At 45.6% G+C, this 27,840-nt stretch overlaps 1 protein-coding gene across 1 annotated transcript; it reads right to left on the bottom strand.

Moving 5' to 3' along the window:
• Window positions 1-3: 3 nt before the first annotated feature.
• On the bottom strand, window positions 4-27,610 carry LOC130474445 (L-amino-acid oxidase-like). Its single transcript, XM_056846062.1, is given in 7 exon segments — window positions 4-814; window positions 2,650-2,783; window positions 3,488-3,556; window positions 3,980-4,181; window positions 9,462-9,574; window positions 11,029-11,240; window positions 27,556-27,610. Coding segments are annotated over 7 exon segments (1,596 nt in total).
• Between the last annotated feature and the right edge of the window lie 230 nt (window positions 27,611-27,840).

Here is a 27,840-nt window from a genome sequence, read left to right as displayed (position 1 = left end):
TGTTCACAATATAGTTCTTTTCTTTTCAGTTGGTTTGATCTGGGAATGCTTCCCTCACAAGAGATTGATCGCTCTTGCCGCTCGCATTCCTGTCGCCATTGCGCTATCGATCCAACCATGGAGCACCGTTGTGTGCTCCCCAGCGAAATAGAGTCTACCTTCTGGCTGCTGAAGAGGTTGAACATATTCCGTAAACTGGTAGGGAGTGAACCGAGTGTAGCCACACATGGCGTACTCATCCAGGTCCCATCGTTTAATCACTGAGGACCTACAGATACGTCGTATCTCTTCTTTAGGCATCTGATGGATGACTGACAGGTCATCCAGGACGATGTTAATGATGTCTTCTTGGCTGAGAGACAGGAAAAAAGTGGAATCATCGCTTATGACGTAGGAAGCCAAGAGAACCCCAAAGCCACTGGAGAAATTAGTGGCCATGTAGGTGATGAATCGGGATGGACGATCGGTGACGGACGACCCACCGTGAATGCCATCAGCTTCCCAGAACTTCTTGGAGCAACCAAGGAAGACCTTGGTGGCGCTCCTGTAGTAGACGGATCGCAAGGCATCCCATTTGCTAGCTGAGAGGGGCGGTTCAAAATAGATGCGTCTGGTGGCCCTTGTTGTAGGGGTAAGAATGGCGTAGTCAGCTGTCACACTTGACAATGATTGGTCAAGTGTTTTATAAAATGCAGTAACAGCACCTTTCCTTTGTTTAATCCTGACCACTCTGGCATTCAAGAGCACCCGATCTGAAATGGTTTTGTAAATGGCTCTTGGCAGTAGATCAATGCCTCCTAGTAGTTCATCATGGCTGCAAGACAAAAGCAAACGCGAATAAATGGGTTGGAAATAGAGAGACAGAGGGCCCTCTTCACAATATTTTCCCCACTAGTACACTAGAAGCAAGACCTCTTCACCACCTTGGGAGCAGAAACTGTTCTTGAAACAGTAGGCCTCTGCTGTGGGAGAGTAGGCAGTCCTCTAACTCAGATAAGTCTGCCACAGGAAAAACAATCACTTCTTTACAGACTTTATGGAAAATATAACCTCTGTTTCTCTCAGAATCTCCTGAATATCTAAGTATTGAAGGACATTTTTTTTATACTGCGCGTTTTTTGTTTGTCTGTTTTTTGCTCTTAGGGCTGGTTTGTATCCAATGCAGTGGAGATTTGGTCTGGGGTTCAGTATGACTTCCTGAGGATAACAGGCTGGGTAGCCCTATATTACAGTGCTACTATATCAGTTTAACTGTTATAACTCCTCCCCCCCATCTTGTTTTTAGCTGCGAAATAAAAACAGGGCTATTCACTCAGGTTGCACAAGTTGCACATGTGCTGCTTTTTTACTGGTTCTACTTCGTTGTATTTTAATAAATGTATGGAACTTCAGCTGGGGTAAAACCACACCCATCACTACAGGCACAAGAAAATATCAGCCACATGTTTAAGTTGTCCTTCCTCCAAGTCCAAACAAACCAAGTGCTGTAATACAAGTAGTTAGGAAAAAAACAGCACACAAGCTCAATATTTACACAATAGTCTTATTTTTTGAATAAATTTTTCCATATAAAACTCTCTATATTTTTTACCTTAACCATTAAAATACAAGTGCTTTTTAAATACTTTTTCAAACTGTGGAATTGTCCGTGGCACGAAAGAGATATTCCAGTTCCAAAGCAAGTTGGTAAGTAAAAGTTCAAAAAGGACGCTGGAGGCAAGAGCGGTCACGTCAATGAAGCTTCAAACGGCGTCCTAAGAGTGCCTTCGCCTCATTTGAAGGTGAAGAGTATTAGTAGCCTTTGGGCACTCTTAGGACGCCGTTTGAAGCTTCATTGACGTGACCGCTCTTGCCTCCAGCGTCCTTTTTGAACTTTTACTTACCAACTTGCTTTGGAACTGGAATATCTCGGTCTCTTTTGTGCCACGGACAATTCCATAGTTTGAAAAATTATTTAAAAAGCACTTGTTGTATTTGAATGGTTAAGGTAAAAAATATAGAGAGTATTTATATGGAAAAATTTATTCAAAAATAAGACTATTGTGTAAATATTGAGCTTGTGTGCTGTTTTTTTCCTAACTTCCTCCAAGTCCAGCATACTAGCGGCTGCCCCTCCTGCTATGCATTTCTGTCTGTAGCGTAGATAATGTAAAATTAGGAAAGTGGAGAGACACAAGTCAGCGGGAATCCAGTGCTGTGGACTGATCCCAAATTGAATGGTGCCCAATGCGGGTTTTAATCAGTGCCAGGCAAAAAGTACACAGCTTCATAGAGATATGAAGGCAAAGCAGTTTCCCATCCCCTGTCCTATCCATATCATGATCCCTCTTAACAGGTGAAGACTTTCAGTTTGGAACCATAAATTCAGGGTTGTGTGTCACTGTTTAGTCGTTTTTTCTCTTTGTACCTTGAGTCCCATTTGGGGGAGTAGAAAGATGGGCCTACAAACATTGAAACTAAATAAATAAATAAATCTCGGTGGTAAATATGTCCTTGGTCAATGGATTCTTATTGGCTTTACTGTGGGTTCTTTGGACATGTGCCACATAATTGTAACACTGGCAATTGCACTCGGATTCCAAATGACTACATTTCCTCTCAGATAGAGTACATATTTCCCAGTTTCACCATCAAGGCACATTTGCTTACCCCTTTGAGAAAGAGAAGACTTGCCCTTTCAAGCTCTCAATGAAGGACTGGTAATAGCCAGCACCATGGTTTAGCAAGTCCCCAATCATCTGGACAGCGCCACGGCTCATGTTTGCTACCTCGACTAAATATTGCTGTTAAGGGAGAAAAGAGTTCCAGGTCTGATGAGCAGAATGGTCCCAGGGTCATTTTTCATATGAGATTTAACCAAGCAGTATGTGCTATATATGCAGAGGTGCGGGTACCTAATTGTGCCATTGATTTTGCTAAGTGACCACCAAATTTATTATCCAACAACTAGGAGCTTAAGAGGCGACTGTAGGAAATGGGAACAATTTGGAAATCTCAAACTGCCAACATCTACCCCCTTAAGGATTCCATAAGAGCTCAGGCGCTTCAACAAGGCAATTCCCACATCTTTTTCCATTGCTTTCCTCTTTAACTGGCTCTCAACTGCTTCCAAAATTATTATCATCATTAACAGGATTTTTACCCAGCCTTTCTGCCCCCGTAGGGCCACCAAGGTGGCTCACACATTCAAACATACAAATTAAACTCTCATCTAAAAAGCCATTAAACCAACACACAAATACATCATTAAAACAGGTTTAAACCAGAGCTTAAAGTAAGTACAAAAGATAAAAGGAAGAGATAAAATGGGGGAAGAAGGAGAGATCACTGAGGGAATGGCAAGTGAAAAAAAAAAAGATTATGTTGCTCCTAGAACAAACTCAATCATTATTAGCTTTAGCCAGTGTTAAACTTAGGCCAGAAACTTTGTAGGCAAAGAAGCGAGGGGTGCTTTAGGGAACTGTTGTTCTAGGGAAACTTCCTTTACCTTGGTTGAATAGGAGTCATAGTTTTGAAGCAAGTAACTGCAGTTCGTCCTCTGTACATCTTCTATAACCTGGGATGAACACCAAGAAAAAGTCAGGATCAATAGAAAAAGTAATGTAAGGAGTGAAGAGGTATGGGTTCTTCATATTGTGGATATTGTAAACATATGTATATTTATAAGAACTACTTGGAATACTTTATTATTTATCTATTTTATTGACACCCTGACCTGGATGGCCCTGGCTAGCCTGATCTCGTCAGATCTCAGAAGCTTAAGCAGGGGTCAGCCCTGGTTAGTATTTGGATGGGAGACCACCAAGGAATACCAGGGTTGCTATGCAGAGAAAGGGACTGGCAAACCACCTCTGTTAGTCTCTAGCCGTGAAAACCCCAAAAGGGGTCGCCATAAGTCGGCTGCGACTTTCTCGGCACTTCACACACACACACATTTTATTGACAGTTTTTTACACAATTAAAAAAACACGATCCAGACCTTTTTGAGGGCATCATGAAATAACTTCGTAACAGATTTGCCTTCTTCTTCGGGCTTCAGATGATATCCCAAGATGCTGGGCTTCTCTTTGACTTCCCGGGCTCTCTTTCGGATGTTGTTAACAAAATACCAGGTATTTGGTTCATTCTGAACGAATTTGGACAGCTTCAGGCCAAATTTCTTTACATATTCATGGACAATTCTGAGAGGGGAGAGGAGGAAACCATGGACCGAAGACAAAAGTTTAGGGCGACACAAAACCCTAAGCATTTGGTACCAAATTGTACAGTTATATATAAGTGACAGGATCATGAGGCAGATGAGAGATAGTTGTGTCAAGAATATGCAAGCATGCTGTATTATTTTGACAGGACAGCTGAGAAGGAGCTGTCAGTGAGAGAATAGATCCATTCAATCTAGCTGATGCAATGTGTAGTAATGACTTGCCCCAGCAGAGTGGACTGGAGAGAACTGGATGGAAAGGGTAGTATGATGCAATACTGCAGGTGGCCAGGCAATTATCTATGCATGAGATATGTATATAAGTGGCATGGCCTCTAGTGCTCAGTGTTGGGGTGGATATACTGACTAAACCGGAGGCTCTGCTGAATTGTATATAGAGCATATGAACTGCACTGTGAATAAAAGAGCACTTTTGTAGAAGCTACCGTCTGGTGGAGTTTCTTGGAGCATCTGATTAAATCCGCTGAACTCGCGATAAGTTGCTCTACCACTTTCTCGCCCAGATAGTGCAAGCACAGGCCACGCAAGTGGAAACTGTTTAATTTGATATTGGAAGTGTTCATCCAGGTTTTCCCAGCCGTTCCTGGTGCATGAGAAATATTTTTAGAAAGTGGGTGTGGCTGGCGAGGGGCGGGGGGGGGGGTCCCTTCTGATTGACTATTGGAGATTTGATTGGCTCTGTGGATTTTTAAAAACATTGATTTGGCAACAGCTGCCAGCACAGCACACGGGTCTTCACTGTGTGACTGATGGTAAGCCGTGGCAGCCGTTTTGTCAGAATGCCAAAGGTGCCCACAGGTTCAAAAAGTTGGGGACCCTGTGCGAGTCAAATCACACTGGGACTGGAAAGTCTTTGCAAAATGAAACAAACTGCCCATTACTGAAGGGGGCTTCCCGGCCAGAAAAAATGAGAAAAAAGCTCGTTCAACAAAGTGCAAAATAGCCTCATTGCCTTTAGCGAGGCTATGCTAGCAAAATAGCTGGCGTAGCAACACCGCAGAGGGGGCGTTCCTGAGGCGAAAGGGGTTAGGAAGCTGCCTAAAAGCAGCTCCGCCCCCAGGAAGGCCCCGGGAATGTATCCCAGTACGCTGGTGTGGGGAGATATGCCAGTAGGGTTGCCAGGTCCCTCTTTGCCACCGGCAGGAGGTTTTGGGGGTGGAGCCTGAGGAGGGTTTTGGGGAGGGGAGGGACTTCAATGCCATAGAGTCCAATGGCCAAAGCGGGCATTTTCTCCAGGGGAACTGATCTTTATCAACTGGAGATCAGTTGTAATAGTGGAGATCTCCAGTTAGTACCTGGAGGTTGGCAACCCTATATGCCAGGGAAACATTGGAGGGAGGCTGCGCCAGCGTCCGAGTGCTGAACTGCTGCTGGGGTCCAGGGGGGGACGGTGTAAGTCACCCTATGCCAGCATCCATGCCTGTTTTCATGGCGCAAGTGGCACCAATGCCAGTGTATGGATCATGCCAGCTCCTATGGGCATTCGGTCTCCCCTTCAGGAATGGGCTGAAAAAGTCTATTGGGCTGACTGAGAACTAGCATGGTGTGGTAGCTAGACTGGGAAACCCTGAGTTAAAATCCCCACTATGCCAGAAGGCTTAGGTCAGTCATCATCTCTTAGTCTAACCTACCCCATCGGCTGCTGAGAAGCGAACAGTGCCATCCTAAGCCGAGTTATGCCAACTTAGAAGGGTTTAACTCTACTTAGGATGGCACCGTAAAGGGAATTAGTGTGGCTTTGAGCTCCTTGTAAGAATGGAGGTAAATCTATGCACAATTCCTAAACATACCTGGGTGATTTGTACTGCTTTACAGACTGATTGTCAAGTCTATTCTGTGGAGGGCATAGGATGAAATATTTCCATGTATGCCAGTGTGAGTTTTTCAGAGGAAGGTTGGGATAGACAAACAGTTTTTGACTGCCTGGCCTAGTTTTAAAGTGTTCCAGCTGGTTTTTAGTTATAGTTGCCGACTTCTAGGTAGGGCCTGGAGTTCTGGAATGGCAAGTGATCTCCAAACTGTAGCAATCAGTCCTTCTGGAGGACATGGCATCTTTGGAGGGTGAACTCTATGGAATCATAGTCCCACTGAGTCCATTCCCCTCCCCAAACTCCACCCTTCCCAGACTCCACCCCCAAATCTTCAGAAATTTCTAGGGTTGCCAACCTCAAGCTGGTAGCTAGAGATCTGCTATTGCAACTGACCTCCAGGCAACAGAGGTCAGTTCACCTGGAGAAAATGGCCACTTCGGAAGGTGGACTTTATGGCATTATACCCCATTTAAGTCCCTCCCTTCTCCAAACCCCACCCTAGTCGGGTTCCACCCCCAAAATCTCCAGGTATTTCTAAACCTGGAGCTGGCAACCCAAGAAATTTCCCAAGCCAGAATTGGAAACCCTACTTTATAAATCTAATCTATCTCACAGGCTTGTTATTTGAAGGATAAAATGGAGGAGGGGCGAATGATGTCGTAAGCCACTTTGATTCCCATTTGGGAGAAAAGTGGAGTATGTGTATCTAAATAAAGATTAATATTCTGGCATTTTACTGGCCTAGAGCCACCACAGAGTAAACCACAGGTTTCATCTTTGTATATTCCAGATAAGTAGCCATAGTAGTCTATTGTAGCAAAAGAAAAGAGTCCAGGGGTACTTGAAAGACTAGCAATATTTATTCTAGCATGAGCTTTCTTGAGTAACAGCTCACTTCTTCAGATGCATCCTGCCCCTCTAGAGAAGTCAGGATGGCATATACGATTCTCCTCTTCTTTCACAACAACACTGACAGAGCATGTCTGGTTGACCTAAGAACCATCAGGGCTAAGTGAGGATGGTCTCCCAAGCCTTAGGGCTTTTCCTGCATTCTCTTTTTCTTTGGTTGATTATGCATGGTCGCTTTAGCCTCCTTTATTCTGTTTCAGCCAGGATTCAGCCAGGATCAAACGCATGCGTTTCGCCGAACGTGCATTCGATCCTGGCTGATTCCTGGCTGAAACAGGGAATAAAGGAGGCTAAAGTGACCATGCGTTTTCGCCCTTTGTCTCCAAGTTCCTGTTCTGTCGGTGTGTTTTTAAAAGTTCCACATGTGCTTTGCTCCCTCAGTGGTTGATTGAATATCACACCTAATTTTATCGAGTTAAAAAGATGCTTAAATCAGCAGAAGAGCCCCATGGCGCAAAGTGGTAAGCTGCAGTACTGCAGTCCAAGCTCTGCTCACGACCTAAGTTCGATCCCAAAGGAAGTTGGTTTCAGGTAGCCGGCTCGAAGTCAACTCAGCCTTCCATCCATCCAAGGTCAGTCAAATGAGTACCCAGCTTGCTGGGGGTAAGGGGAAGATGACTGGGGAAGGCACTGGCAAACCACCCCGTAAACAAAGTCTGCCTAGTAAACGTCAGGATGTGATGTCACCCCATGGGTCAGGAATGACCCGGTGCTTGCACAGGGGACTTTATCTTTTTACCTTTAAATCAGCAGAGAAAGAAACTAGGTTTAATCTTCTGCTATATCAAATTGCTGCAGAGCCACTTTCATTTCCCAGTGTGCTCCTGGTTCCACCTCTGCATCACTCAGTTTTCCTCTGTGTTGCAGCCTAGGAAGGCGTGGAGCTCAGTTTCCATCCATGCTGCTATGGCAGAAACGCCACCCAGCCTTGCCCTGCAGAGACCACCCCTGAATTGCTGAGGGTAGCGATAGCCAAGATGGCCAGTGGAGTTTTAATGGCAGATTATTGGCTCCCATCTCCAATCTATTTCTGCGGAGTTTCCACAAGCAGGCATGCACAGAAATCTTAAAAGAAGCCATCCGATCTGTGGGCTAGCTGGTGGCCCTGAGAGTTCAAACTTCTGTCCTGAGAACAAGTCCCAAAACCGGAGTCTGTCAAAGCGAGGGACCTGGAAGCCCTACCTCCCCCCTGCCCCAACACACACCAGTGACTCCTTCAGCAAAGCCCATCTTCTCCCCGGCTCCTGAACACACAGGCACCGCGGCCGGTCTTAACTTTTAGTCCCTTTCTCCCTGGAATGTGCTGTTTTAGTCCTTCCTTCAAAGTGCATAGCTAGGGTTGCCAACTCTGGGTTGTGAAATTCCTGGAGATTTGGAGGGTGGAGCCTGTGGAAAGCAGGATTTGGGGAGGGGAGGGGACTTCCACAGGGTATGATGTCGTGGACTCCACCTTCCAAAGCAGCCATTTTCTCCAAGGGAGCTGATCTCTGTAGTCTGGAGATCATTTGTAATTCCGGGAGATCTCCAGGCCCCACCCTTGTGCATAGTCCAGATCACTGCCAAGAGAACAGATCTCTTCTGCTCAGGTTGTAAAGTTCTGCATTTAGGTAGGAACAATCAAATGCATAATTATAGGATGGGGGAGACTTGTTTGAGCAGTAGTGTGTGTGAAAAGGATCTTGGGGTCTTAGTAGACCAAACACTGAACATGAGTCAGCAGTGTGATGTTGTAACTAAAAAAGCAAACGCAGTCTTGGGCTGCATCAACAGAAGTATAGTGTCCAGATCATGCGACGTGATGGTATCGCTTTACTCTGCTCTGGTTAGACTTCAATTAGAGTACTGTGTTCAGTTTTGGGCACCACAATTTAAGAAAGATGTAGACAAGCTGGAACTTGTCCAGAGAAGAGCAACACAGATGGTGAGGGGTCTGGAGACCAAATCCTATGGGGAAAGGTTGAAGGAGCTGGGTATGTTTAGCCTGAAGAGGAGAAGACTGAGAGGGGATATGATAACCATGTTCAAGTACTTGAAGGGCTGTCATATAGAGGAGGGTGCCGAGTTGTTTTCTGTTGCTCCAGAAGGTCGGACCAGAACCAACGGGTTGAAATTAAATCAAAAGAGTTTCCGTCTAGACATTAGGAAGAATTTTCTGACAGTTAGAGCGGTTCCTCAGTGGACCAGGCTTCCTCGGGAGGTGGTAAGCTCTCCTTCCCTGGAGGTTTTTAAGAAGAGGTTAGATGGCCATCTGTCAGCAATGCTGATTCTGTGACCTTGGGCAGATGATGAGAGGGAGGGCATCTTGGCCATCTTCTGGTCACTAAGGGTGTGGAGTGGGGAGGTAGTTGTGAATTTCCTGCATTGTGCAGGGGGTTGGACTTGATGGCCCTGGTGGTCCCTTCCAACTCTATGATTCTAGGTTTGGCAAGCAGTAAAAGAAAGAGCTATAGAATCAGAGCAAGAGAAGGGTAGTGGCTGTTAGTTTATCAGATAAGGAGCGTGGTTAGTTCATGACTTACTTGTTCTCCTTAGCCAAACGCATAGGCCCCAGATTTGCATACCAGCCTTCCTTGCGATTTCTATAGGTCTGAGCTCTTCCTCCCACATTCTTGCTGGCTTCAAGAACTGTTACCTGAAAACAAAGAACAAAGCGTTTACTACCTTGATGACTTTCACATTTGGATGCATTTCCATCATCTGGAGACAGGTGGGAAGGGCAGGCTGTCTCCTTAAACTGATTAATGGCTTCTGGCTGACAACATTGTTGGCTGCAATGGTTCTTCTCTCTCTCAGGCTTATTTCTGAGGGACGGAGGCTCTCGCGTGACATCTTCAGCTCTCATCCCTGGTCCTTTCCTCACTCGTAGGTAGGTTTTCCAGCCTCCAGGTCGCACCTGGAGATCTCTCGCGATTAGAATTGATCTCTAGGTAGGGTTGCCAACCTCCAGGTAATAGCTGGAGATCTCACATGAACACATGAACATATGAAGCTGCCTTATACTGAATCAGACCCTTTATCCATCAAAGTCAGCATTGACTAGGCAGAGGTCTTTCCTAGTACCTTTAATTGGAGATGCCGGGGATTGAACCTGGGACCCTCTGCCTGCCAAGCAGAGGCTCTACCACTGAGCCACAGTCCCGCTCCTGCTATTATAACTGATCTCCAGCCGATAGAGATCAGTTTACCTGGAGAAAATGGCCACTTGAGCTATTGGACTCTATGGCATTGAAGTCCCTCCCCTCCCCAAACCCCACCCTCCCCAGGCTCCACCCCCCAAAAAATCTCCAGGTATTTCCCAATCCAGAGTTGGCAACCCTACTCTTGGGCCTGCCTCTCACAAACAGGCACAGCAGATGAAGTGGTAAACCTGTGATTGGGCTGTACCAAGTCAGCAGTGACTGAAAACTCCTCCACACAACACAAACTCCTGCACACAGAAAAACTAGATGACAGGGAGGAAGGTCTCCCCTACATGCTGCTTTTCTTCCTGTGAGGAACTTTTCAGATGCAAGAGTATTCAGTCATCCTCCTTCTGCACTATGAAGCAATACAGCCCAGATATAGGATTCATGTCTCAGCAAGAACTAGCCATACTCTTTCCAACTCACTTCTCTACATTTGTTCAATCAGATGTTACAGAGAGGGGGCTTACCCATGATTTATTCATTTATTTAAACATTTATTTGCTGCCTTTCCACCCAAATAGAGCCCCCAAGGCAGGGTCTCCTGATACGTGTGTTCCTAGGCTTGCCAATACCTAGGGTTTCCAGGTCCCTCTTCATCACTGGCGGGAGGTTTTTGGGGCAGAGCCTGAGGAGGGTGGGGTTTGGGGAAGCGAGAGACTTCAATGCCATAGAGTCCAATTGCCAAAGCGGCCATTTTCTCCATGCGTACTCATCTCTATCAGCTGGAGATCAGTTGTAAAAGAGAGAGATCACCAGCTAGTACCTGGAGGTTGGCAACCCTACCAATTCCAGGTGACTCAACGCACAACAGCACGGATTCAGGGAGTACCAGTAACATAATAATCATTCCTATGGCTGTTGTTATTTTTCCTTGAGGCCACAAGTTCAGTCAGGGCCTTACCTTATGCCCTGCCTCTGCGAGTACATAGGCTGCGCTGAGTCCCGCCATCCCTGCGCCCACAATCAGCACATGTTTCCGCTGTGTTGGTTTCTTCAGCCCATTCCTGGCTATATCTAGGCATTGGTCATAATCTGGATCCTTGAAGCATTTTGCCAGTGGGCTTTCTTGGCCGCTGCAACTTAGAAGTGTGGCAAAGAACCACCATGAGAACACTGTGTGACAAATGGACAAATACAAAAATAAAAACACCAAGAAATACATTTTACGTCTATATTTTCTTCTTTGCCCACATCCTGAGGATTCCTGTTCTCCAAACTCAGTTCAGCATTAAAAAGAACTATAACAGCAAAGCCTCTTCATGCAACATATAGTTGATGGAATTGGCTGCTATGATGGCCATTGCCCCAATCGGCTTTAAAACGGGGGATTAGATGTATGCATGGGGAATAGGTCTATCAGTTCCTACTGGCCATGAGGGCTGAATGGAACTTCCACATTCACAGGCAGAGTACCTTTGAATTAGATTTGCCAGCCTCCAGGTGGGGTCTGGAGTTCTCGCATAATTTCGACTGATTTCCAGACTACAAAGTTCTCCTGACGTAAATTGCAAGTTCAAAGGTCATACAGTATGATATACCATAGATTCAAGGTATAATCCCTCCCCAAATTCTCAGTCTCTGCCCCCAAATCTCCAAGATTTTCCCAGGCTGGAGTTGGCAACCCTGTGTTGAATATCAGTATGTTTTTGGGAGGGAGGGACGGCAGGTGAAGTGTCTTGCCTTCTTGTCCTACTGGAGTATTTCTGTCAACAACCTGGAAAAATGTCCTGCACCTTTAACAGAACCTTAATAGGATGTTATTTACTTCCATTTTTCTCTAGGCCTGTTGGCACTAGGGTTGCCAGGTCCCTGTTTGTCACCAGCGGGAGGTTTTTGGAGCAGAGCCTGAGGAGGGTGGGGTTTGGGGTGGGGAGGGACTTCAATTAGGGTTGCCAACCTTCAGGTACTAAACAATTGTTACGTGTGCTGATCAAACACAAGTTATATAGAGAAACGCAGCACCCAAGCTCAATTTAAATTAATATTTTTACAATGCAAGGGATATTGAGACCTGAACAACCAATAAGACACAATGTGATTAAATAAATGCTGTATTAACAATAATATAACAATAATGGGTTCACTTCACCCACATTGATTCAGACTCAATCAAAAAAAATATATATATATACTTGCTTTTCAGTACAAATAATAATACAGGACCTTCGGTTAATTCACCAAGTACCTCCGACTCAAGGGTCCAAATTCAAGGTAAGTCCAAATGAAAAAAGTCCAAAGGAAATCAAATAAAGAGTCCAAATTCAAAGCAGTCCAATATCCAATTCCAGGTACACAAAATCAGTTCCAAAGTCCAAAACGACACTTCCGGATCTGTGTTCGTTTCGCAAAACGTTTTGCTTCATCAGTTGTGCATTAGTCTGGTAGCATGTCAATGTGGCTTAATACAGGGTACAGAGACCTCAATTCTTGACCAGCCGACCCACAGGGCGTCTCGCTAGTCTCTATATAACCTCCAGGTACTAGCTGGAGATCTCCTGCTATTACAACTGATCTCCAGCCGACAGAGATCTGTTCACCTGGAGAAAATGGCCGCTTTGGCCATTGGACACTATTGCATCGAAGTCCCTCCCCTCCCCAAACCCCGCCCTCCTCAGGCTCTGTCCAAAAAACCTCTCGCCGGTGGCAAAGAGGGAACTGGTGTAGTGCCTTATTAATTTAGTTTAAGGGAAAACATATATTCTTTTATGTATATGCATATTCACATAGCATAACACACACACACACACATATATATTCTTATGTACAGATCTAGAATCACTATGCATGATGGGTAAAGTAGCAATCTTTGGTCAAGAGACATTTACTACTGGGTCACGTTGACCCAGCAAGCAGTTTGCAAGCCAGCTGATCTCACTTGGTACAGGGAGGTTCCCTAATTAAGCCTGGAGCTTTGATTTAAGACAAGAAGTGTCATCCTGGAATGTAAACTTGTGTTTCCTCATTAACCATTAGGGAACGCCTTGAAGAACATTTTCTATTGGATATGCAAATAGTTGCTTATACGTCTATAAGGGTTTATTGTAACCACCCATTATCAAAGTCTATATCCATGGTTCTTGTAGGTTATCCGGGCTGTGTAACCGTGGTCTTGGAATTTTCTTTCCTGACGTTTCGCCAGCAACTGTGGCAGGCACTGTCCTTCAGTGTTACTACTCTGAAGATGCCTGCCACAGTTGCTGGGGAAACGTCAGGAAAGAAAATTCCAAGACCACGGTTACACAGCCCGGATAACCTACAAGAACCAATGAACTCTGACCGTGAAAGCCTTCGACAATATTCTGTATCCATGCTTGCAACCCTTTGATGTGTGTGGAAATTGCTCTGCGCTTTAGGCAATTTTCACCAGGCTTTTTGTGTACTGGCCAATAAACAAACTGCTTTGAATCTTCAACTTCCAACTGTTTTATTGTGATTGAATATTGATACAATACGACAGGCTTATCACTGGCAGCCCTAACTTCAATGCCACAGAGTCCAATTGCCAAAGTGGCCAGGTTTGCAAAAAAATCCGAAATGTTAAAAAATACATTATTTTTTTAAGAGCTGGTAGAGCTGGCAGTGGCTGCCACATGGAGCCACTCAGGGCCCAGCCATGGCAGATGCCAGGAGCCAATCTGGGCCTGGGCTGTTGTGGCAAAGGATGCCAGGACCCACTCCAGGCCTGACTGTGATGGTGGCCACTGGGAGAGGTTCTGGGCCTGACTGCTACTGTGGTGGCTGCTGGGAGAGGTTGTGGTGAAGTGCCTGGTTGTCTTATAGAGTCCAATAAAGACAACTAGGCGGAGGTTAAAAGCAACAGTTCTTTATTTAGCTAAACACAGACCTGGGGTGAAATAACCCACAAATAAGATGCAGAGTTACTCACCAGAGAAACAAAGGAAGCTTAGTATCATTTATGCATTCTCATGGGGCAGGCCCATGGCTACTGACAAGCAGATTGATGCACAAAAGCACCAGTGCACATTAGGAGTCTACTCCACTCTAATTAACATAGCCTATAGATATTGCCCGAAGGAATCTCTAAGCAAGTGATCTTGGAAGTAGGTCTTGTGATCTTGGAAGTATAAAACACATTCCTAAGGATGAAGGTAATTCAGAGCTTTCTACTGGTGAAAGGCTGTACCAGTCACAGAAAGCATGATTTGTTGGTTTATGGCTCCCAGATGCCAACTTCCCCAAAGCTTCCATGTGTGTGCATATGAGTACATAATATTTTATACCAGCCCTTATATCTGGGCATTACAGTGGGACCAGCTGCGGAGTTGGCTGCTGGGAGGGGCTCTAATCTCCAGGTTCTAAGTGGCTTCCAGGCACTGCCACTGCTGCCGCTTGGCTCAAACGTGAGTGGTGGCGCCTAGAACTCCACCAGACTTAGCAATGGGGAGGAAGATGAGATTCTACCTTGCAAGTCTTGCGGGGCCTCCACCCTATTCTAATAGCAAAGTCAGCCAGATATGAGGATACTTAAATCTGGTGACTAGAGCTGTGACCGGGCAAGACAGATGTTTCTCCAAATCTGAAAACCACCCCAGATTTGCAGAAAAATATGAAATCTAAACAAACAAACCCTTAGGGGTTGAAAAAAAACCAAAATGATAAAAGGAGCTCCTGTAGTTTTAAGAAATAGATTCCCTCCATGGCCATTGCTGGGCAATCACAGCATTCCAAGCTTGGCTTCTGCAACTAAAAGGCAGGGGCAGGGGGCAGGGTCCTTTCCAGAGTTGTTTTGACCTTTGAAGGAGGACTCATCAGGCCAGGCATGGCTAGAATTGCCAGCTCCAGGTTGGGAAAATCCTGGAGATTTGTGGGTGGAGTCTGGGGAGGGCAGGATTTGTGGAGCTGAGGGGCCTCAGCCAGATATAATGCCATAGAGTCCACCTTCCAAAGCAGCCATTTTCTCCAGGGGGACAGATCATTGTCGTCTGGAGATCAACTGAAATTTTTGAAGATCTCCAGGTTCCACCTGGAGATTGGCAATCCTAGGCTTGTCAGAATTCACTGGGTGACTTGGTACTACCTGACTTGCATGGACCATAGTTTTCCTAGGTAGAGGATGCTGAAGGGGGTGGGGGAGAAAGCTGAAGACAAAAGTAGGTTGGCCATTGGGTGGGAAGGAGAGAAGGAAGCAGGAAAAGATGAGAAGCTATGGGGGCTTTCAGGAAAGGGAAAGAGGACATAGTGGGGGAGGGGAAATGAAATGCCCCACAAGTCCTTGCAGGTTCCAACTTGTAAACTATACTCTTTAAATGTTTAGAATAAACTGTGGTCTCAGAAAGAAGAAGAGTTGGTTTTTATATGCCCACGTTCTCTACTTTTTAAAGAGAACCAAACCCTTAAATCTCTTTCCTTTCTTCTCCCCACAACAGACACCTTGTAAGGTAGGTGGGGCTGAGAGAGTTCAGAGAGAACTCTGACTAGCCCAAGGTCACCTAGCTGGCTCCACGTGTAGGAGTGGGGAATCAAACCCGGTTCTCCAGATTAGAGTCCACCACTCTTAACCACCGTGCCATGCTGGCTCAAAGGAAGTAGGAGGGCAGCTTGATTTCTTAAAAGAGAAGTGTCGGGACTAGGGTCTGTGCTGGATTCCTTCCACCGGCTTCAGAAGAAAGGCATCAGTGGTGTAGCTGGTATCGGTGGCCTTGGTGGCAGAGCGGACGAACAGAAGAGGCTCTTGTTCCTCCTTCCCTGCACTGCTGCCACCTCCGTCTCCCCCCTCCCAGAGGAGAGGTAGCCGTGGTGGGGTGGACTTATGGGGATGGGGAAAGCAGAATTGGTTCCCACTCCTCCTCCTCTTCCCCCACCTGCCTGCCTGTCTCGGAGAGGTGTGAACGAAAACAACAACACCAGGCTAAAGAATGGAACAATATATAATGAAATACACAAAATACCACAAGGTAGAGGAATGTATATAGTGTCTCAACAAACATGCAGACAAACATTACAATCCAACCCTACATGGGGGTAAATAAGACAGAGAAACCCAACAAGACATGAAGAATACTGGTGGCCAGGTTAGTGTGGATGCTGAACAACGATCCAAAATGGATCAAAAAGACCCAAAAGAGATCAAAGAAGGAGACGGTCATTCCGGATACACATTAGAAGTCTGTTTCTGCCAAAGGCTTCATCAGTCATTTGATCTCAGAAGAGTCTGTGCATAGTATTCAATTCTTTCATGGGACATTCAAGCCTCTTGCCGTATTAGATTCAAATCATCGCACTTAGCGTAATAAACCTCGGAGAGGTCGCATCAGACCTGGCATCGGCGGAGGGCTCTCCAGCAGCTCTGTCTGTCTGACTCCTGACCTCCCCACTCACAGCAGGTTTGTATGTAAGAATTTGCAGTTTTGCACATATGGCCTTAGATGTCACTATGCTCTGGCATCAGGTGCCATTCTACCTTCACTGCAATAATTAAAGCCAAACCGGGGCAAAGTTGCCTTTCCCAACAGTAAATTATCCAACTGCAGCGAACGGATGTGCAAGGATGGTGCTGCTGCAGTCGTCTTGTTTGTGGCTTCCTGGAGGCACCTGGTTGGCCACTGTGTGAACAGACTGCTGGACTTGATGGGCCTGGGTCTGATCCAGCAGGGCTTTTCTTATGTTCTTATGTTCTAAGCATAGTGTTGCACAGCTTTCCTGGAGACTGGTGAAACCATTAGTCTGATGGCAGTGAGACAGCATCTTCATAATATCTGCAGAAGACTGGCAGGCATCCTTGACCTGAGAGAATGACCTTGCTTGCTGCCGCTCCGAGGGAAGCAGACACAGTATCAGAACATCAGCTTTTCTTGGGAAAGACCTGAGTTGCAAAATTCGTCAGGCATTCACAAACACAGCTGCTGTTATAACTGAATAAAGTTAGTGAAAGCATGCCAAGGGCCTTAAGCAAGTTGCTCGTTCCGGTTGTTGTAATTTAGGACTGTCATCGTTAATCATTATTGTTTTAAAAGTTTTCCCCGTCCTGTCTCCTTAGTTCCTGGATGTTTAGGTGATGTTGGAAACCAGGATCGTGCTTTACCAGCCAAGGCTGCATTTTCAGCTGCACCCAGTCCCGGACAGGAAGAACCAGTCATTCCTTAGCTATATCCAGACTAGACCGCAATAACATGTTGCATAGTGGTTGTTGGACTAGGAAAGGGTGGGCAACTTGTGTTCAAATGTATTTATTTATTTGGTTGGTTTTAATGGTTTTTAAAAATTTGATTTTATTGTGTGTCTTTTACAGTGCATTCCTGAGAGGAATGCCTGCACCGGGTTTAGGAGGCAATGCAGCTGTGCTGCCTCCAAAGGAGGTTTCACCTAAAAGGTGGCGTATCTTGCCAAAAATAACAAGGGGCTCTCCCGGGCAGAAAGGGCCCCGGGAAGGCCTCCCGGGATGCCATAACACCCTTGGAACGCCTCCTGGGACACCGGCATGGCCTTTGGTGGCGTTCGGACACCACCAGAAGGCCCTGTCGGCATCCCGGGCCAGTGTTGCCACTGCAGCACCCCGCAACTGGCATCCGGGCCTTCACGCTGGCATTCAGGCCACTAACGCCGCCATTAGCTGCCCGGATGCCGGCGTGGGGCCCCCGGACGCTAGCGTGGCGCCTTCCTGACTTCCTAAGGGCTTTTGTCCTTAGATCTGAGCCTGAGGAATGCGCTGTTAATTTGTAGCTGCTTTGGCGGTCCTTGTGAAGGCAGGAAGGTGGGACATAAATTTTGTTAAATAAAATGAATTAAAATTTTATTTATTTATTTATTGTGTCATTTAGAATCCACCTTTCTCACTGAGACTCCAGACAGACTATGTAATGTGTCAGTACAATCAGCAGGATGAGGAGACGTAATAAACAATGTAATAGGACTAGGATTTCAGAAATCTAAAACAAGACAAGTATTAAAGATAACATATTAAACAATGGTCCTGACCTGGATGGCCCAGGCTAGCCTGATCTTGTCAGATCTCAGAAGCTAAGCAGGGTTGGCCCTGGCTAGTATTTGGATGGGAGACATGCAAAGAACACCAGGGGCATGAAACAGAGGCAGGCAATGGCAAACCACCTCTGAATATCTCTTGCCTTGAAAACCCTACAGGGTTTCCTTAAGTCGGGTGTGACATATGGCAACACACACACACTGCTGTTTGAAGGTTTGTGCATGAACCTCTCTGTCAACAGATTGCAACACTTTATGCATCTGATTAAGAGGATTCTGGCTTCTCAATGTTCTACCACAATAAATGTGTTAGTCTGTAGTAGATTCACATTCTTTCCCTCCTGGGAAGTGTGATATGTTTTTAGAACCAAATCCATGTTCTTATGCTCTGCAGTATGACTAACATCTCCTAAGATAACATCCTTTCTGATCTAGCATTTGATCTAGCATCTGATCTAACATTTCCTCCTACACAGCCTGTTGTGTAGATATGCTATATGCTAAGGTTGCACAAATGTTTCCTGCCAAAAGCAGATTCTCAAAAAGGGAAAGCACCGCATCACACAAGATTATGCACACTGTGCTGCCTCACAGGCAAGGAACACACACCCTTCCTCCATGTGGGATGTGTCACCTAGCTCACAGGCACAAGGGCTGTCTGATTTGCAAGACGCTCAAACAAAGTAGGTCAATTCACTGAAGGCTTAGGGTGGGGGGTGGGGAGCTTGAGTAGACCAGCCCTGACACATGAACCTGAGCCACAGTTTACCAGGAAGTTTCTTTGGACAAGCCTCATTGAATAGTATGAGAACTGTGCACGAGCAGCTTTACCTTCAGCATAGACATATCTTCCTCATAGGTACAAATTCCCCATTGAGACAACTTCCTCATAGCCTTTGCCCAGAGCAAAGGCTGAATTAAGCACACAGCCAAAGGTTAGCATTAATGCCAGACTTTGGTTTGATACATTGATGCTCAGACATTTTCAGATGGGGTTTTTAAAATCCAGGACAGCGGCTCTGTGATTGTTTGTGGAGGGGTGGGGGGAGGGAATGTGCCTGCACGGACGTCATGGTTAGGGGCTTTCTACCTGCCGTGCAAATAAAGCTATTCTCAAAATTGCGTATAAGCACAAGAAGCACAAAAAAGTAGTGACGGGGAAAAAACAAAACAAAAATAACCCGGTGAGAAGGCAGCCAGTCATAGCGTACCATAGCTCCAACGCTAGAGTGCATGCACAAAAGTAATAAAAAGGGAGGGAAAGAGGAGGGGGGAGCGTCTTGGGCATTCGCGATGTCACGAATGACGTGACACTCCTCTGAGGAACATCATCCTTTTCCTAGAAGATGTGGACAGGGGAAAATGTTCTTGGGAAGGAAGTATAAGATGGACAAAGTGGTGACATGCAGACAGAAATTCTGAATTCGTAGCCAGCCCTCACAAATCGACCATGAGGATAATATGCTGTAAGTGAGTGGTGCGGAAATGGCCAAGGGCTGTCCACCAATTAAAGATTTATTTTTGGTTCAATAGCAAGCATCTTTCGATTGAAGGAAATTCGACCATTTAATAAACCAACGTTACCATTCATTGCCAAAAGAATTTTAGTATGTTCTTTGCCATAACCAGTTACAGTAATGAGTCAACACCCAACTTATCTCAAACAACAAGAGTGCCTCTCAGTCCCATTGGTTAAAACTGGCTTCCATTAATTAGAATAATACATGAAACAGATATCCATTAATGCCATCTACCAATTATAGAGAATGTCAAAGAATTTCCAGGGCTGACCTAGAGTTCAATAGTTTCTCCTTCCTCCCAGGGTTCCTCAGTCGAAGAAGAAGAGTTGGTTTTTATATGCCAACTTTCTCTCCCACTTAAGGAAGAATTAAACCGGCTTACAATCACCTTCCCTTCCCCTCCCCACAACCGACATCCTGTGAGGTAGGTGGGGGCTGAGAGAGCTGTGACTAGACCAAGGTCACCCAGCTGGCTTCATGTGTAGGAGTGGGGAAACAAATCCAGTTCACCAGATTAGCTTCTGCCACTCATGTGGAGGAGTGGGGAATCAAACTCAGTTCTCCAGATCAGAGTCCACCGTTCCAAACCACTGCTCTTAACCACTACACTACGCTGGCTTACAGGTGTGAATTAGTTTAGCAGTCCTAAAACTATGACAAATTTACGATTCTTGGCTATGGTCTCTGTATAGGAATGGTACTGGGGAGTGGCTCTTTTCCTAATAACATCTGAATTTTAAATAATTGCATTTCACCCTGTGTATCCTGTATTTCATGGACCTTTGAGGCTGCTGTCTATATTTTGGGGGGCACTCATATGCATATGTCTGCCCATAGAAGACCCATGTGACATGAATCTGAAGAAGTGAGTTGTAGCACACCAAAGCTTATGCTGGAATCCTCTTGGTAGTGTTTCAAGGTGCCCCAAGACTCCTGGCTATTCTTTCTTCCATAGACTAACATGGCCACCCCTCTGGAATTAAGTCCTAGCTGAGACTCACTCCCTGTAAGTCATGATGGTTATGGTATTTTATACAGCACACATATAATACAAGAAGACACATCTTGCCTAGGGCTTACATTCTAAAATTTGTGCAAAGAAAGACAACAAAGAGAGTGGAAGGAAGGGGAAATGTTCAAACAAAAATTGTGTCTCTTCTGTAATAGGTCATTAACCTGTAAACAGCTTTCAGGCTGAAGTTAGCCGTTTCTTGACGACAGAAGCATGCCCATTGTTTTACAAAATTCACAGGCCTGACTGGTTGTTTGCAAAAACAAACAAACAAACAAACAGTCCAGAAAGCAAATGCCCAAAGCTTCAAAAATGCAGCAGTTTCTGAAGAGCAAGCATGGTGAAACAGAATAGTGGAAACATATGTCTAAAATTAAAGGCAATCATCGACTCTGGTTGCTTTCTTTGGCACAGTGTTACTTACAGAAGATACCCATATGTCTTCACCCTCAGGATCCCAGGTAGTGGAGTCTGGCAGCAATGAGTTCTTTGCAGAACGAGGCTGACCACATGCTTTTATAGCAGAGGGAAGGAAGAGGCTAAACCATGGACATACCTGCTGTCCTAGTCTTCCATTACAATTCATTATTGTGTAATCTACAAAGAATCAGAATTCTCGGAACTGGCTCTGTTGCTTGCATCAGCTCACTTATCCATAAAGATGCCACATGACCTTATTAGGATTTTTTTTATCCCGCCCTTCCTCCATGGAGCTCAAAGCGGGGTACATGTTTACTTCCTCTTCCTTATTTTATCCTCACAGCAGCCCTGTATGGTAGGTTAGGCTGAGAGAGTTTATCTGGCTCACAGTCACCTAGCAAACTGTATGGTAAAGGTCTCCTAGATACGTAGGGTTGCCAACCTCCAGATGGCGGCTGGAGATCTCCTGCTATTACAACTGATCTCCAGCCAATAGGGATCAGTTCTCCTGGAGAAAATGGCTCCTTTGGCAATTGGACTGTATGGCATTGAAGTCCCTCCCTTCCCCAAACCCTGCCCTCCTCAGGCTCCACCCCAAAAACCTCCCACCAGTGGCAAAGAGGGACCTGGCAACACTATAGATATGAGTCTACACCATATTAGCTGCCGGACCTACTGCTGGCCTTTATTTTAAACACCCATATTATCCGGGCTGGTATTTATTTGAATTCTTTCTCTCTCTCGTCTTTATACATTTAAAACTTTGACCCCCCCCCCCAACCACTCTCATGTCACCCCAAGCGAATAATCAGTTGTCCAATCTACTACGAGCTTTCAACTATTTTGAGCTAAATTAACCAATTACAGAAAACTGGTAGGGAAAGAGGAGTTAGAAAGGGAGGTAGATGGACAGGGATGCCAACCTCCAAGCCTCTGCATTGTACCCCTGGTATTCCTTGGAGGTAAGGTTGCCAAGTGCCAGGTAGTGGTGGGCAAACCCCCGCCAATCCACCTGGCTGCCCGCTGACCAGCCGAGGGTCGGCGGACAACCCGTGCACGCGGCGACACATCACTTCTGGTTTACATCCGGAAGCGCCGAATCGCAAAGGGCCAGTTTCCACTTAAACTCCCAGTTTGAGAGGTAAAGGCCTGTAGCGATGCGGCACTTCTGGGTGTAAAACACATCACAAGGAGCCGTTTTCCACTCAAACTCCCACTCAAACTTCCACTCAAACTAGGAGTTTGAGTAGAAACCGGCCCTTTGCAATGCAGCACTTCCAGGTGTAAACTAGAAGTGATGAAGCCCTTCCGGGTGTAAACTAGAAGTGATGAAGTGCCCCCCCTCCAAAAACGACCCCCCCCTCCACTCCAAAAACCTCCCACCGAAGAAGGAAGGGACCTGGTAAGCCTACTTGGAGGTCTCTCATCCAAATACTTGCCAGGGTTGAGGCTGAGAGTGTGTGACTACTCCCAGGTCACCCAGCAAGTTTCCATCGCCCAGTGGGGATTTGAACCTGGGTTTCTCAGAGCCTAGTGTGACACCTTAACCACTACACCATGCTGGCTCTCATCCTGGTAGCCTCTCCCCAGCTATAAACACAATTGTGGAGGCATAGTGTAGTTTCTCATGTTCTTCTTCACTTTGCGAATCATTTCATGACAAGACAAGTTGTCTTGTCTTAACAAAGAGATATCAAACTCAGGGGAGCAGAACTCAATAGTTACCTTGGTCAGAATCAGTCTTGATGAGAACTAAATGGACCATATTGTGAAAGTCTATGACTGAGGAGGGCGGGGTTTGGGGAGGGGAGGGACTTCAATGCCATAGAGTCCAATGGCCAAAGCGGCCATTTTCTCCAGGTGAACTGATTTCTATCGGCTGGAGATCAGTTGTAGTAGCAGGAGATCTCCCGCCACCACCTGGAGGTTGGCAACCCTATCCACAGAAGATCCTAAGAGATGGGTATTTTTGTACAGGATTAGTCGGTCCTTCAATAGTCATGGACTGTTTAGGGTCAGTGTGTGTGCATGTGTGTGTGCGCGTGCCCCCGTGTAGATAGCTTGTTGTATTCTTGGAAATTGTAAGATGCCCACAGCAGTTATTCAAATTCCTTAATTCAACTCAATGTCTTTCCACCCATATACACTGTTAATTGGGATCTACTTCTGAGTAAATGTGCATAGGATGGAGATCTGCAGTTCTAGCAATGGCTAAACCTTCAAGCCTTTCATGCATAAGCATTGAGTTTTAAGCAGGTGCTTTATAATTAATAAGATATTATTGCCTGATAACTTTTACATACAGGAGGAAGCAAGCAAGCCACAGGCAGTTTGATGTAGCAAGTGGCAATGACACAGAGTATTACCCCACTCATGGGTGAAACATGTATTTTAAAACAAGCATATGTGGAAACTGAGAGTCTTGTTGTTCCAAAGCAAAGCATTAACTACTAAACCACAAGGGTGTATTGAGATGATAATCCATTTCTGATAGGTAACTAGCTCTCTGATTGAATTTTTTAAATTCCAGGTGGCAAGTGAAATCCCAGCCAATAATCCCAGCCAATAATCACTCAATGTTGCCTTTTAAGGTTTTTATTTAAAAGCACTCTAATCACTCTTGAAACAATTAAATAAAGAATCACAACAATACAAAAACACTAGAGATATCAATGAAATCAGAAATTTAAAAAGCATACATGTCATCTCTTATCGTGTCTTAAATTTAAAAGATAAAATACAATTTCTAGTATTCTTACCAAAGCGCTTTCAGAAAATATAATATTGTCTCATTGCAACCCAAAACAGAGATACAGGGGTTTAGGGTGCGGCTACCTTACATTTGTTGATCCAGTAGAAAAACACCTGGGCTTTCCAGATAAGAACACTTTATATACGTTTGATAAGAAGCATGCATGTGTGTGTGTGTGTAGGGGGATGACTGAGTTCTCCAGCTAGGCAATAAAAACATTAGAAAATTCCTGCTGGATCTAAAGCTACTGATAGTTCCTCTGCCTGGAAACCAGATCAGTAGTCATTTATGCACGGGTACTTGGATTCACGTTCGCCCCCTGTCTGATTTGGTTGTTACTTGGAGTTCTGCATGAGTCTTCCTTCCATTAGAAATGTCATTGCTGCCAGCCCTCGCAATGCCCGGGTTTTGCCATTCCTCTGTTAACCCGACTCTTCCATCTTCCCTAAGCAAAGCCCGGGTGAAATCCCTGCGCATAAGGCAAAGTGCGGGGCACACAAGCTTGGTTTCGCTCACAGCCGATTACAAAGCAGCATGTCCAGAGGCAGGGATTGTAATACTTCCTGCTTCCTCGGAGCACAAGAAAGGCTTTTTAAAACCGAGGGTTGGATTTCTCCACCCACTTTCAGATTGCTCCATTGTTGTTGTTGTTGTTGTTTTTAAAATGTTTTTATGTGGCAATTGGGTTGGGGGGGATTTGGGTTGGGGGGCACTACAAGTAAGCCCATTACAAAGGCAGCATTTAAAGGGGCGGGACTTGATTTGAGCTTGGAGACTACTGGTGCATAGATTCCCAACGGGAAGGTGTGGGTCCAGCCAGCAACGAACCTCAGGTAAAACTCTCATGGATAAATGACCAGTTTTTCAGTTACTTCCTTCTCTAGCATCATCACTGCATGATTGTTTGTGTAGCTGTTCCCAGTTATTAGCTTTGGGTTCTGAGAACAGTCCCAGGCCCGTTAGAAAAAAGGGAAGAAGGACATAGAATAAGGGAAGGCATTAATTGCAGGTGCCGGGAAACCGGGGGTGCTGGGCAGATTTTAGGGCAGCGTGGCGCCTATTGTGCAGACCGGAAAAAACCGTATGAGAGGAATAACAATTTACATGGAAGTAAATCCACTTACTATTTCTGTTAACTTGGAGGTAGGGGGAAGAGGGTTTATTAAAATAAATAATAAAAAAACTATAACCAAGAAGCATTGTGTGTGTCAAGTGCCGTCAAGTCGCTTCCGACTCATGGCAACCCTATGAATGAAAGTCCTCCAAAATGTCCTATCTTTGACAGCCTTGCTCAGATCTTGCAAATTGAGGGCTGTGGCTTCCCTTATTGAGTCCATCCATCATTACACAGAACAAAATGAGGTGCTATCTTGAGCAATGCAACAATATATGCTCTCTGTCACTTTGAATGTTATTTTTTTTTGCCCTATATATGCTCTTGTTCCGCTAGCAAACTTTTCTGCTCTTGTGAATTGTCACTGTGCTTATCCTTTGTATAATTGTTCCTGGCAAAGGAAGGCCACTGTTTACAAACTGTTTTTCCCTCTTCAAAGGATTGTACCATAATAAATCTGTTTATCTTTTCAACACCACAAGAGTGTTTTATGCCTCACCGTAACAGTTGCACACGACCCCGCTGGGAATTAGGCCTCCTTCTCTCATCACATAAGGGTAGCGTCAGTATACTTACTTTCTTGTCTGGGGAAAAAAAACCCAGCCAATTTGCTCTCAAAGATTTCCTTCCTCACCTAACTAACCCACAAAACAGCCAGCAGGGCATCAGAAGATACAAATACATCTCATATCTGGCGATCATAGAGCACAAGGCCGGGGTTTTTTTGGAATGTAAGGAGTTAAAAAAATTACAGAGAAATTTTAAAAACAATGCAAGAAAAATCTCCAAGAAGATGTGCCAGCAATAGGATTCAAACCCATGCTGCCACTTGGAGACCAGAATACCCAAGAGTAAGAAGGTGAAACGTTGAGGCTGGTGACTTAGATCTAGGGTTGCCAGGTCCTTCTTCGCCACCAGTGGGAGGTTTTTGGGGCGGAGCCTGAGGAGGGCGGGGTTTGGGGAGGGAAGGGACTTCAGTGCCTTTATTTTTGTATATTGTTGTATATTGTTGTATAGAGGGCTTTAAGAGGAGAGTGGACATATTCATGGAGGAGAGGGGTATTCATGGCTATTAGTTAGAATGGATACTAGTCATGCTGCATACCTATTCTCTCTAGTCTCAGAGGAGCATGCCTATTATATTGGGTGCGGTGGAACACAGGCAGGATGGTGCTGCTGCAGTCATCTTGTTAGTGGCTTCCTAGAGGCACCTGGTTGGCCACTGTGTGAACAGACTGCTGGACTTGGTGGGCCTTGGTCTGATCCAGCAGGGCCTTTCTTATGTTCTTATGTGCCATAGAGTCCAATGGCCAAAGCGGCCATATTCTCCGGGTGAACTGATCTCTATCGGCTGGAGATCAGTTGTCATAGCAGGAGATCTCCATAGCAGGAGATCTCCATCTAGTACCTGGAGGTTGGCAACCCTGCTTAGACCACACGGCCATGTTAACAGTGGCTACCAAACTCTTTCACCTATAGGCTCATTGCCAGCAATCAATGTGTGCTGCAAAATTAAGATAGTTACAGCCCAACCCTGTGTGTGTGTGTTCATTTGAAAGTCTCAGTGATACTTGCTCCAGGAACACATAAGTCTGCATCTTAGCAATCCCGATCCTAGTGGGGTTACTCAGAAGTAATCTCCATGTAGTTCAATGGGGGCTTAACACCCGGGCAAGTGTGCACAGGATCGCATCATTGGCCTTTAAAGTGCCACAAAACCCTCTATGTGCATCCGTAGAAGTGGGCTACAGCCCCAGGCCACTAAAGCTGGTGCAAAAATAAACATGGGTCGGTGTTTAAAAGTGTCATGAGACCCCCTATTCATTTCTGCAGCCGCTGATGATCATGGCCAGAGCTGGAATAACTCTTGCGCACAAAGCTGGGGCGGGGGGAGGTGTAGAAAAAGTATATAATTACTAAAATAAATGTTGTGTTACTATTACTCTTATTTATTTAAGTGCCTTTTAACCAAAATAACTGCGGTGAAAGTACAGGGGTCGCAATTTTACATTCTTGCCGCAGACGCACCATTAGCTAGTTATGGCTCTGATCACGGCTACCTCCCTCTCATTAAGACTCTTGGTTGTTTCCCCAGTTCCACCGGGGAAATAAAGGTGCACCAGCTTTCTTTTTATAACTAGCTTCAGAGTCCAGGAGCACCTTAAGAGATCAACAAGAGTTTCAAGGTTTGAGCTTTGGAGAGTCAAGGCTCCCCTCATCAGACATGAGCAGTAATGGAGATCTTGGAGTCTTTTTATCTGAGTCAGAAGGTTTGAGAGGTGTTGTAAAGAAAGGGTGTAAAGGTACAGTGCATATTGTACGGAGCTTGATTTTGCCACTGCTCTAATCAAGCTGATTACAATATACATTGTACCTTTGCATCCTTTACAAGCATTCATTACAACATCCCTCCCACCTACAGACTGGAATAAAAGGACTCAGATCTCCACTTCTATTCTACTTGTGTCTGACAAAGGGAGTTTTGATTCTCCAAAGCTTATAACCCGGCACTCTTGTTGGTCTCTAAAGTGCTACTATACTCAAATCTCATGTTTCAGACTAGGCAACTAATAGCCCATTCCTGAGGTTTCGAAGCGAAACCTCTTAGGAGGTGGCGTGAACTCACCGCCAGCATAAGTGCATGTAATCATGCGATTACACGCACTTACACTGGTGGCGAGGCAGGTTATGCCGGCGGCCGAGCACCGTGGCCGAGCACTTCATCCCTTTGCCGGTGTGGCCTCTCCATGGTGCAGGCCACTGCGTAGAGAGGCTGCACCGGCGCAGGGGGCGCTCCGGGGGCAGGCTGGGGGGAGGAGCCGCCGGTTAGGCAGCTCCCTATCCTGGTGCGTCCGGTTACGCTGGCGCCGGGAACGGTGCTGCGCCTGCTTTTCAGCAGGCACAGCCTCGCTGTTTCCTATGGGGTGAAAGGGCCCGGTAAAAAAGAAAGAAAA

The sequence above is a fragment of the Euleptes europaea genome, chromosome 1, assembly GCF_029931775.1.
Source record: "Euleptes europaea isolate rEulEur1 chromosome 1, rEulEur1.hap1, whole genome shotgun sequence".
Classification (NCBI taxonomy): Eukaryota; Metazoa; Chordata; class Lepidosauria; order Squamata; family Sphaerodactylidae; genus Euleptes; species Euleptes europaea.
Note: the sequence above shows the minus strand (reverse complement) of the source record. Positions and strands in the feature narration are given on the sequence as shown.